Source organism: Callorhinus ursinus, unplaced genomic scaffold (genome assembly GCF_003265705.2).
Source record: "Callorhinus ursinus isolate GAN/ISIS: 27379988/994484 unplaced genomic scaffold, GSC_fseal_2.0 scaffold18, whole genome shotgun sequence".
Taxonomy (NCBI): domain Eukaryota; kingdom Metazoa; phylum Chordata; class Mammalia; order Carnivora; family Otariidae; genus Callorhinus; species Callorhinus ursinus.
The window spans coordinates 19,482,443-19,495,322 of NW_027397080.1; the positions used below are offsets into that span (position 1 = coordinate 19,482,443).

The 12,880-nt window shown below is 45.0% G+C and overlaps 1 protein-coding gene across 1 annotated transcript; it reads right to left on the bottom strand.

Moving 5' to 3' along the window:
• Nucleotides 1-7,815: 7,815 nt before the first annotated feature.
• RPL11 (ribosomal protein L11) lies at nt 7,816-12,438 on the bottom strand. The gene is made up of 6 exons (XM_025856144.2): nt 12,302-12,438; nt 11,350-11,500; nt 10,007-10,113; nt 9,464-9,595; nt 8,297-8,407; nt 7,816-7,890 (listed from the first exon to the last, which is right to left on the bottom strand). The coding sequence occupies exons 1-6, from the start codon at nt 12,305-12,307 to the stop codon at nt 7,861-7,863; spliced, it is 537 nt and encodes a 178-aa protein (XP_025711929.1). The 5' UTR covers nt 12,308-12,438; the 3' UTR covers nt 7,816-7,860.
• Nucleotides 12,439-12,880: the final 442 nt, after the last annotated feature.

Consider the following 12,880-nt stretch of genomic DNA (forward strand, 5'->3'; position numbering starts at 1 on the left):
CAAAGCCCTACATAAACAGCTCCTCATGGCCCCCTTACCTCTCTGACCTCATCCCCTCACCCTGCCTAGCCATACTGGTCTCTGTGCCGCATGCTCCTCCAGCTGCCTGAGGGCCTTTGCACTAGCTGATCCCTCTCTGGAGAGCTCTTCCTCACGGATCCACTTGGCCAACTCCTGCCTCCCTCAAATCATCTCAAATCTCACTTTCTCAGCGAAGCCTACCATGACCAGCCCTCCGCTACCCCTTACCCTATTCCTTCTTTCCTCCACAGCACATATCATCTTAATGATGTACTCTGTAATTTACTCATGTCTTGTTTATTGTCCACCTCTCTCCATTAGAATGTAAGCTCCATGAAGGCAGGGGTCTTTGTCTTTGTTCACTGATGTATCCTAAGAACCTCCAACATGCCGAGCATAGAGTGGGCACTCAAAAAATTATTCAACAAATGACTTGAGCAGGACAAATTTTTTTAGACAGATTTACTTTAGCACACTAGAAAGTTCTATAATAAACATGCAAGCCTCTAAGTTCAGTAGCGACAGGTTCTTTTGGGACTTTTAAAGAAAACATCTGGTGAATAATAGTATTTCCTTTAAAAAAAAGATTTTAGTTATTTCTTAAAAAGAAAGCACGAGTGGAGGAGGGGAGATAGGGATGAGCATAGGGAAAAGCAGACACCCCGCTGAGCAGGGAGCTTGACAAGGGGCTCGATCCCAGGACTCCGGGATCATGACCTGAGCCAAAGGCATACGCGTAACTGACTGAGCCATCCAGGCGCCCCAAATAATATATTTCCTAAGTAACCTGAAGGTAATATACAAGTTGAGAATGCTCAACAACAATACAAGTTGACTCTGCTGCCCTCTGTACAGCAGAGACAGGCATATCAAATCCTTTGCCACTCTAGAGGGACAGAAAACAAGGGTTGTATCCTAGAATCTTCAAATTTTACCGTGCATACAAATCATCTAGGAAGCTTGCTAAAAATAGATTCCTGTGTAGGGCACCTGGGTCGCTCAGATGGTTGGGCGTCTGCCTGGGATCGGGTCCCGCATCAGGCTCCCTGCTCCTTGGGAGCCTGCTTCTCCCTCTGCTGTGTTCTTCTCTAAGCTTTCTGGGGTTGGGGCCCAGACTCTATATTTTAAATAAATGTCTCAGGTGATTTTCCTGTAATAGTCCAGTACCGGGCAAGGATTAGGTCTTAGGGACTACTAGATCAGATGACCTCCGAGGGCTTTTATAACTAAGAAGTTCTGCCTTTGTTATTGAGACATGATTGACTACACTGTAGAGCAACATTTTTCAGACTGCAGATTTAATGGGTCAGAACCAATATTAGGAAAAAATTACACATAAGACTATAAAATGCGAATGCATGGCCTATAGTAAGGGTATCATTTCTTGAACCATTTTTTTCAATGGTGAGTACATGTACAGTGGTAACACAAAATACATTTAGTTTTTAATGTGGACCGTGGTTAAAAGAAAGACTTTGCAAGCCACTGCTGTTGAGAGAATAATGAACCTTAACCTTCTTTGCAGTAAGAATGTGAATTTCTGAGCCCCACTAAGTTCAAGTCTCTGAGTTCAGGAATCTGCATTTTTAACAGGTAACTGAAGCAGATGGCCCTAGACCACATGTGGACTACTGTGCTCTGTGAATTCAGACCTGTCCCCAGGACCCAACTCATCCAGTGCTTTTCAATACTGGGGGTTAGGGTGCGGTATGGAATGCCCTCAGGAGGAACAAATCCAACCCCTCATTTTTGTGGAGGCAGGAAGGGATGATCTGGAAAAGCATAGTTAATATCACTCTACCGTTATATTGGGCAGGAATCCTATTTTGCTATTTATAACAGGGCAGTGGATTTTTTTTCTACCTGAAAAGTGGGGGAAGGAGGAGGGACATGTACTTTTTGTCCACTCAGCAGCAGACTGTATCTGTTTGGTTCAAGGACGTGCTTTATATAGGTAAGCACTCAAGCACATGTTGAATGAGAAAGAAATCTTGAACTGAGCAGACAGGAAGCTATAAGGGGTCCCTCTCCAAGTTGCTATCACTCCCAAAGCCTGGTTCTTTTTTTTTTTTTAATTTTTCTTTTTTAAGTAATCTCTTCATCTAATGTGGGGCTCGAACCCACAGCCCTGGGACCAAGACTCACAAACTCTACCATCTGAGCCGGCCAGGTGCTCTCCAAAGCCCAGTTCTTCATAGATTTTTAGGGACTTCTTGAAAGAAGGGGAGTCCAGCAAACCCCCTGAATCTGAGTTTACTCAGTAACATTATAGGGAATAACACCCATCCTCATCTATTTTGTCTCAGGAAAGAGTAGCACTCAAGCCACAGAATAAAACTTACAGTTAAGCCTACCAGAAAACACATACAATGTGTGATCAATAAATGCCTAATATTTACTTATGACAAGAGCTCCTACTATGTGTCAACTGATTTACATATACTACCTTTAGTTCTTGAAAATAACCCTGCAAGGCGGCTATTGACCTATTTTATTTATTTTTATTTATTTTTTTTAAGATGTATTTATTTATTTGACAGAGAGAGAGAGAGCGGGAGAGGGAACACAAGCAGGGGGACCTGATGCCCAGAGAAGCTGGCTGACTTGGCCACGGTCTCACCCACGTAGCAGGTGGCAGTGCTGCTGTGTGTGTCCAATCTGAGCAACCAGCTGCTCTCAGAGGTCAGACACTGGGAACAGTGAGATGCAGTCTTCTGAGACATTACACATCAGCTACAAAATACACACACTTCCCATTTTGACGAAAATGGTCTTTCTTTAATTATAATTCAGTGGCTACTTGGGTGTTTGGCCCCTTAGAGTCAACTGCTAAGAAGTAAAGACCAACTCCAATTCTGATTGCTGACCCTCTTTGGAGACCTGGGTATATAAGCTACAATGGTAAAAAGCATTTTGTAGGTTGGTCAACTGAATTTCAGGGAAAAACTGACGGATGCGTATTTCAAGGGGAAGATGTGTGGTTTAGCCTTATTACTTAAGAGCTATAAACCTGTACAAAAAGATAGGTCTGGAGAGGCTGGAATCTGCCTTTGAAGAATGGCTCCATCATCACTGCTGTGACTAGACAATTCATTTCCTCCTCTTGTGCCTTTCTCTGGGTCCTAATCATTGTAGCATCTCACAGAGCCATGAAAACGAAATGAATTCATAGGTGCCTGTCAGAAAAGAATCCTGACATCCAAGAAAGCATACTCCTCCCCTGGAGTTTGCCTGGATGACCAAAATGGGTGCAACAACCATTGTGTAGCTATCTGCTATTAGTAGAGTTGGAAGAGGGGCCGGTTGGCAGCTAGTGGGGCTCTTCATGGGAAAGAAGCCTATGCTATCCGTCAGAGACCTGCATGATACCTGAGATGCTTAGAGGCACCTGGGTGGCTCAGTCAGTTAAGCGTCTGCCTTCGGCTCAGGTCATGATCCCAAGGGGGAGTCTGCTTCTCCCCCTGCCCCTCCATCCACTTGTGCTTGCTCCCTCTAATAAATAAAAACCTTAAAAAAAAAAAAAAGTTGAGATGCTTAAAATCAAATTCTGTGCTCATATACACCATGATACACCATGTTTAAGAACAAATTAAGAAAAAATCTTTAAAAGCAAAAAACTGAAATGCACCGTAGGAAAACATTTTCAGAGGCAGTCACCATAGTATTAAAAGGGTTAAAAGTCTTGCTATTGAAGAAGTACATTCAGCAGGGTAACTGAGGGGAGTCCAGAACAACAGCATTTCTGCTAGAAGTTGTTGAATGCCTTTGGCTTCCAAGCTACTTTCAGACACCAGGTAACTGTGGACATATTTGTCTAAAAGCAAATTAAATCAATAGTGATAAATATAATTACATAACACCTTAAAATCAAGTTATATAATGTCCTCAACTGATACAATCACAATTCACCATTGTTACTCAGATTTGTGAAAACAAACCTCTGCATCTGTTTCCTAAGCCTTCCTGCACCTCCAGCAGGGTGAAGTTCTGTCCTCCTGGTGGTGCCCTCCAGGTGGTGCCCCCCAGGGTGCCTTACAATGGATTCCCCCGACAACCACACTGTGGTTTCCATAACAAGCTGCTCTGCAAGTGGTTCTGTACCCCCAGGCACCAGTTAAGTCCCTGGTGACTGGTAGCTTAAACTATTTATGGGTGGTTCCTGGGCCCTGACCTCGCCACTCACCTAGAAAGCCTGGGCCTTAACCCTTTAGGACTCAGCCACTGGCAGTCTACTCACTGAGGTCTTTACCCACCAGTTGGCTGGAGCACCTCAACCTACGTGTGGAGTTTAACAGATTGGGACTAGCAGGTGGTTAAATTGCACAAAAAGGCAAAAGCACGAAATCAGAAGATAAAAAGTCATAGACAAAATCTAGCAGGTCAGTCCGCTCTAGAGGGCCAGAGGGCTTGCAATTTGCCTTGTTACTTGTCTTTGGGTCACGATGCTAACAGGAGCAGCAGAGCAGAAAACACCACAGATGACGTCTCTCCAGCTTAGTGTTCTTTCAACTACACCACACCATCAGATAACTTGAAGATACTATGCAAGGACCTCACAGACACTACACAGAAGGCCAAAACAAGAGAGCCTGTAGGGGGCATGGGGCAGTCCTACCGAACTAACACTCCTGATATTTAGTGCCGGCTATATAGATAAGGCAATATAACCTATACATCTAAAAGATGGCATATTATAAAGCCACCATAATGACATGAAAATATGCATAAAAGCACCAACTAAAATTACATTGTTTCTCAATTATTAAAAAAAAAAAGCCTAGAAGGGAACGTTAGCCCTGTTTGCTAGTGTTTCCAATAGAGGAAGAGCACCTACTGTCCTTAGTCCTGGGATCATCATGTATTTCTAAGTTATTTGGCTTAAACACAGTCCTGTGGATTGGTATTTCCTACCGACCGGCTCAAAATAGAAACATATCCATGTACACACACTATTCTGAAGAAATTCGATCCCATCTTTAAAAAGAACCCTGGACTACTCTTACCTGGATTCTGATCTCTCGCCTTTGCCAATCCTACATGGATGAAAATGCCAAGCACTCTGGTACAACCTAAGTGGTTTCCATATTTCTGCCCCAATTTCCTTTAAAAATCCTAACTGCAGCAACAGAAATGGTAGGTTGTGGCCTCAAATGGTGGGTTGATGTGGCTCTCACTAGCCTGATCTGATCCACTCCGGACTTCCACCCTTGCTCTCTAGTTATAGTCTCCTTACTGCTTCTCAATCAGACTGGTACCTCCAAAGCCTCTGCACAGCTGGCTGGCCCCATCACGTTACCTGCTCAAGCTCACGTATAAGTGACCATCCTGTACCCATCTACATAGCAACTCACTACTTCTGTCATCCTGAATTGTAGAATGTTTGACACTCCTGACCTATAGGCACTAATACAAATAGCAGCCCTAGTTACAGTGGTAATTGAAGGGCCATCCACACAAATTTTCAAATACCCCAGGTTGGGGATAGCTTATTGCCCCAGACTGAGAACTCTGTTGTAGATGATAGCTCTGGAACTAGAACATTCACTCAGCAAAGTAGCATCTAGTATTTCTGGGCCTGGTATTGGAATATAGACAGATGCCTGCTGGAACACTACCTTATTCTGAAGACAACCAGTGTGACATGGGGGCAGGGGTGACCTAACATTGATCTAAGTTTTCATGGATAGCAGCTGAAGTGATGAGAAAAACCACCACACAGCAAGAACTTCACAAGCTAAATTTATTAAAGAAATCTCCTTAGGTATTGGGTCTTCCCCACCCCGTTTTGGCATTACTATGTGGGTAGTTTCTAGGCTTTAGTGTGTATACACAAACCACCTATGGATCTCGTTAAAAGGCAGATTCTAAGTCAGTAGATCTGAGGTTGAGGCCCAAGAGTATTAACAAACCCCCAGGTAACTATATCCACTTTGTAGCAAGTGAATGGATGTTAACTCAAAACAAATGTACTTGAGACACCAGCGTTGACATGTTCGGAACCCATGCTTCTAACCAGGGCAGGACGCAAGCTTTCCTGGCCCTGACCACTAATCTGGTTAGGGAAGTCTCCCCATTTGCTCTAGGCCCCAACATGTTTCAGAACTCACCCAGACTATCTGAGAGGTAGGACTAAAATCCAGTCAGATCACCAAACTCCCAAGAGTCCTTTTCCTACCACGCCAACAGCTCAGGCAGTTTACTTTTAAAAATGGGGAGTCAACCCAACTGAATACACGACATGGCAGAACCAAATGAAAGGTAGGCAGGTTTATATTGTTAAAATAGGAACACAAACATAAAAACATACAGGTAACAGCAAATGGCTAACAGTAAAGTACACAAGGCCAGTGATTGTATTTGAGGGCCCTTCACTTTCTACACTTCGTATTTCTGAAATGCTTTAAACAAAATGAGCATGCTGTCTCCTCTCTACAATATACTGACTTCCCACAGCAGCTAGCACCCAACACAAATTATTTTCACCAACAATTTGTTCTCATGTGTCTATTCCAGTTGTAGTTGTTACTGTAATTATAGAAGTTAAGAGAAGTCAACCCCCCCCACCCCAAATGAAGCTGAACAAGAATCACTCCTTCACAAGTTTTCCTGTTTATAACGTGATAGTCCTGGCCCTACAGACTGGAAAGTGAATGCATGCTAATATTTTAAGTGAAACAAAAAGTACATGGTAATACATTCCAGGATTCTCCCCTTTAACCAACTGTATCTGATCTCACTAGGTAAGACTTTATTATCAGGAAGACAAAAATGTCATATTTCCATAATAATGAAGGCACACCAAAGAGATTTCTGGGTTTTAAAATAACTACAAAGGCAGCTAACAAATTAGAGAACCATTTAATGGCAGTGAAAAGGTGGCCCAAGAAAAACTGAACTCATTAGTCACAAGTGGGTAAATTATTGAACTGAATTAACATGTGCTCAAATATAAACTCTATACTGAAAACTATTAACCATCGGCCAACTACTGTGTCTAATGGCCAGAGAAACGGTGGCTTTTGAATATCAGTGGTTCAGTGACAAGGAATAGGCAAGAAAGTTCTACTTTCACACCAAAGGAAGAGGGTAACATTTCTTACGTACCAAAATACAAAATTAACCCCTTTTGAGCACTATGTGCCTGGTACAAGTCTAAATATTCTGTAAGTATTAACTTTCTGAGGGCTATCACTTGCCTCCACGATACAGAAAAGAAACTGAGGCAGATTAACTTACTTAAGGTAACATAGCAGATAAAAAGCAGGACAGGGAATCAAATCCAGGCGATTTGCCTCAAAGACCATTCTCTTCTAGGCTTATATTGCCTCAACAACGCTATACATTCTCATTTTAAAGGAAAACAGAGTCTGAACAGTTAAACCAAAATTTAATCGCAAACATGACACACCAAAGCCTGTGACTCCCTTCCTCAGACATGAGTGCTGGTATAATCTCTAGAATTAGTGAATAGAGCAGAGCCTCCTGGAACATGGGAACACTGCACCCCATCTTCACCTTTAACCAAAGCTCTGTATTCAAACCCCAGGCCCAATCATACCCTCCCCTCTAAAATTAACTTCCATGTGACTACTGCACCATCACAGCCTAACCACAGGGGTGTGGGGAGCACAGGAAATGCTGCAAAGCTCAGGCTTCAATCTGTCAGGAAACACTGGCATCCAGAGGACGACAAGGTCGTTACCAGCTATTCCCATCGAAGCTTTAAGTGGCTTGAGGTCCAGGGACTTGAATATGGCCAGGCTCCTTTCACAGAACACACAACAGTAATATACATTTCACTGAAAAGTTTTTATTGGCCTTTTGGATAGAAACGGGAATTTATTTGCCAGGAAGGATGATCCCATCATACTGAAAGAGAAGAGATTTTATTTTTTCACAACAGGAGGCAATAGCAAAGACGGCAGCAACGGCTAACGTTTGAGAATTCACATCTGATGCGTGAATTCAGCTCTGAACCCCACATCCCCTCTGGACTAAACAGGAAACTGGCCAGTTTTAACTGCTACACTGTGCTGAATTGCACTAAACCCTGAGAAAAGGGGGCTCCTATTAAAGCCATAATCCTCCCCTTCCTCTACCTGCATGTATGGGGGTGGGGAGAAAGCCTGACTCTGGGTGTTCAAACCACCAACCCTGGAAACCCACATTTGCCAAGGTGCCCAAATATTCTATCTTTAAAGAAACTACCCCCAAATCCCAACTCCGTTCACCAACACCACATTCCACCAGGTCACCTGAGATAAATCAGCTTTACCTTCTGCTGGAACCAGCGCATGGCCTCCTCTTTGCTGATTCTGTGTTTGGCCCCAATGCAGCCTGTCCTGCGTTTCTTGTCTGCGATGCTGAAACCTGGCCTACCCAGCACCTGTCCCAGGAATAACCAACAGTCACCTAGCCAGCTCAAAGTCAAGAGTAGACGGACAAGACTCACACATTGGAGATTGATCTTCAAGAGTCATGTGGTGGCCCACTGATTTCCAGAGCAAGAGACCCATGATCTCAGGGTCTGATAAACCAGTTAGCAGCATCCTGGACAACAGACCACACTATAGGTCTGCTCTGGAGGCTGGAACTTACAGTACCTCCCCCCTTCCCTGCCCAACTTCCAATGGTAGCTGAGGATTCTCCCTCACTGCTCCCCAGTCTCCAAAGTGCATTTTTAAAGTAACGTTAAAAAAATCTTACTATAATGTGTGCATTATATTAAACTTAAGATTCTGAGAAGCACAAAGAAATAGTCATTCTTCTCTTCTGCTTCAGTTCAAAAGTGCTTCTTAAAGGCTTGCTGTTCCCAAATTCCCTGTGAGCACCTAATTCTCCTTAGTGTTTGGATACTCAAATCTAATGAGGGTGCTGCCATGACTCAGGTCCCACACTAGTCAGGACTTCCAGTTTTTGCTACGTGGTTTTATGGTTGGACAAACACATTGCAGTAACACAAATGGTCATTTCTACACTGAAATCCCTACTACCCTGACTGAGCAAACAGTCACATCACCAAACTCACATCTATGTCCTTTGGATGGAAGCCACGCTATCCCCAAGGTCTAAGGGATAAGGGAAGGAGCTGGGAAAAGAGCGGCCTCAGCCTGGCCAACCCACACACCAAATACAGCACCGTAACTCTCAAACTTTCAATTCAGTGGGTGGAAGAGTTCCTTTTTCCACCTCTAAGCCATATTGGTGCTTGCTAGATCCTAGACTATAAGGTTCACAATAGCAGGATCTTGTCCATCTAGTTCAGTGCTGTATCCTGACCCCCGCCACAAACGAGGCACATCTTCCCAAGGGGCAAAACACAAAGGCAGACAACAAAGCTTTAATCCAACACCTGAACATCAAGATAGCACACACAAAATAAAGGAGTAGCAGATTCCACTCTCCTCACATACCAAGAGTAGAAAAGATTGAATATTCATACCACATAGAAGTCCAGGCCGTAGATACCAATGCTAGGGTCATATTTGATCCCCAGATCAATGTGCTCCTGGATCCCAAAGCCAAAGTTTCCAGTATCAGAGAAGTTATTTTTTCTTAACTCATACTCTCGCACCTAAAGAGAAAAATGGAGCAAAATCACACTCCTTGTCAACTCAAATCCCCCCGCAAATCCCTAGCTTAGTCCTCAACACTCAGCACCCCAGAGATGCAATTCAATATAATTTGATCCTGAACAAAATCTCATCATTTCCCCACAACACCAAATCACATCCCAACGATGAATTTCACAGAATTTTCCCAACATTTAAAAGACATGGAAGAACCCAGAGAAATCATTAAGAATGGTTTAAACCTTGCTGAGTGCAGGAAACGCCCTTTAGAGGTTAAAAAATATTAATAAAATAAAAATTAAAAAGCCAAGGCACCAAAGATAGTACATGAGGTGTAACCACCACCACTGTTATTATCTACTTGTGTTAAGTTGGCATTCTTTATTAATATTCCATGAGGGGATCAGCCTCACCTTTAGACCTTTTTCCAGGATTTCTTCTGCCTTGGCCCCACGGACTGTGCAGTGGACAGCAATCTTTTCATTTCTCCTGATGCCAAAGGATCTAACCGTGTATCTAGCTGCAGGCAGGGGGAAACAAGGAGTCAGGCATCACACTCCCACTGCACTCACCTCTTACCCAGATCATCTCCGTAACTCTTAAGAGACATTAAATATCTACCCACATCCCAAGCGGTGGCGTTCTAACCAGTGTCACCTACATCTGGTTTCATCCATAACACAAAAAACATATTTTTCAACTTCCAAGTCCTCAGTCATACTTAAGCAATTAAGAGCTTGAAGTGGGACGCTTGGGTGGCTTAGTCGGTTAAGCGTCCGCCTTTGGCTCAGGTCATGATCTCAGGGTCCTGGGATTGAGCCCTGGAGCCCTGCATCAGGCTCCCTGCTCAGCAGGGGGACTGCTTCTCCCTCTCCCTGCATTCCCCCTGCTTGTGCTGTCAAATAAATAAATAAAATCTTAAAAAAAAAAAAAAAAAAGTGCTCGAAGTCATAATGTCTAAGGACGGGCCAAGTTCACAGCCGGAACAGGCCACTAGAAAGAAATAGGATCACTGTGTTCTAAAGAAAACATTATTGAAAATAGCTAAGATTCTCTAAAGCGTTATTGTAATGTTATCCTATTACAGATGAAGTTCTGGGAAGTTAACTTGTCCCAAATCACAGTTGGTAATAAAAGGCAGGATCTGAACCCAAGAACTTGCCATATTCCACTATCCTAAAGCAATGGAACTTCAAAAACAAACAAAAAGCAACAAAACAATGGTAACGTCTACGCTGAGCTTGGTATATAGCAGGCACTTCATAGAACCCATTTGATCCTTCACAATCTTATTATCATCCTCTTTAGGTAAATAACGAACGAAGCTGAGACCCAGAACGGCCCAGGTCAGACTAGCAAACAATGGAGCCAGGATTTAGATCCTTCAACTCAGGTGGTCTAGGCACACAGCTCTGTTCTTAACGTAGCCTATAAATTCCAAATGTGAATCAAGCCAAATACCATTTACTGCATTCCCAACATTTCGAACTTTCCTCGGAAAATCTCTACTTGGGACTAGTCCTAGCTTAATTTCTGCTAACTTTAAAAAAAAAAAAAAAAAAAAAAACCCGGTATTCCAATACCAAACCCAATCTTGAAAGGAAGATACTTCTTGGGTAGCTCAGGGAGTAATGCTTTTAAGGGACATCAACTGTCACTTTCAAAACGGGCACTGAACAGGCTAGGCGCCAGGCAAATTAGGAAAAATGCAGGCATACGCAGCCGCCGGTCCTCTCCCGCGACTACCACCACTCACCTTTGGAGAACACGGGCGTCTGGCCTGTGAGCTGCTCCAGCACCTTGGCCGCCCGGGTCAGTCTGTCTCCACTCTCCCCCACACAGATGTTGAGGCAAAGCTTGCGGATGCGAAGTTCCCGCATAGGGTTCTCCTTCTCCCCTTGATCCTGCTGCAACAAGGTAAGCGCAGCAGTCAACACACAACCCCGCCACAGCCCCGAGTCCAGCGTTTGTATACACAGCATACCTATTTCTGCTCATCCTGGCTCCTAACGAAAGCCCTAAAGGGTTTAAAAAGTATCACGGCGTTTGTGTGGGAGGCACCAAGGCAGAAGACAGCTCGGGATCTGGTTTCCTCCATGCACGCACCGATTGGGCGATCAGAAACTGAGAACAGGTATCGGGAGTTAAAATTACAGGCAGAGGACGAACCCCAACGGGCTCGGCGTATAAGGTGTCGGAGCGCGTCCGCACTATAAAGCCGACTGGGGAGAAAACAATTTAAACTGCTGGGGAAACGGTAATCACGTGGTTGTGCGACGTCCCCCATTCCATTCCGAAGGAGCCGGGTGGCCGCGACAGAAGGCTAGCGCCTTCCCCCAAGCGGAGGAACAGGCTGAAGCTCCCTAGCCCCCGGCAAGTCTCAAGTCCCCGGGACGGGTAACAGATCCGGACACCGTGTGCCAGCCCCTCCGTTCGCTCCACTCGCCCTCCCTGCAGCCTACAGGCCGCGATTTTGAGCCCTCCCAGTGGCTGCCCCGAGCCATCTCCTAAGAGGGCGGGAGGGGAGGCGACAAGGTTCAGCTCTGCGCTCTCGGCCCGCATGGCTCTGCCAGTTTCGGCAGAGCCAGCCTTGAGGGCTCCCCTCTTCTCGGGCCGCGGACGAGACAGCTCCCGCGGCCTCGGCCCGCCGTGGATGAAGGTGGATGAAGGCGGATGAAGGGAAGCAAACCCGAGCCTCCGCTACTCACCGCCATGGTGGAGAACAGGAAGAGAAAGTGAAGCTTCCGGCCCAGGGCCTTATGGGTCGGGAGGCGGGCTCTTTCCGCAGGATACCCAGAGAGCTGCGGCAGAGGAAAAGGGGCGGGGGCGGCGCGGCGTAGCGCGGGGCTCGGCCTGGTGGGCACCGCCCACCAGTGCGAGCCGCGCTCTCCCGCCACCGGGACCCCGGGGTTCCGAAATTGGCTTTTAAAGCTCCCTGAACCGGCTTTTCCTTGAACTTCCGGTCTCTGTGGGCGCTCTTCCCTCCCACAGTCTCCGGACCTGGTGGCTTCCAGGACTACGTGAAATCAGTTATGCAAACTGTAGTGTATATAATTTACTTGGTGACAATGTAAACAAATGGAATTTATACAGTTAGAACAGTGATGACTTAACAGTCCTGAGCTGTGGAGACAGTATGCTCCTGTCTTGGCTAGCTGATAGACACGCGACCCACAGCGGGTTACTAATTAGACCTCTTTCAGCCTCAGTTTTCCTCAGCTTTAAAATGGGTACCGATATCATAGGAGATCGTTGTGAAAATTAAACGAGGTAATTGTGTAGAGCAC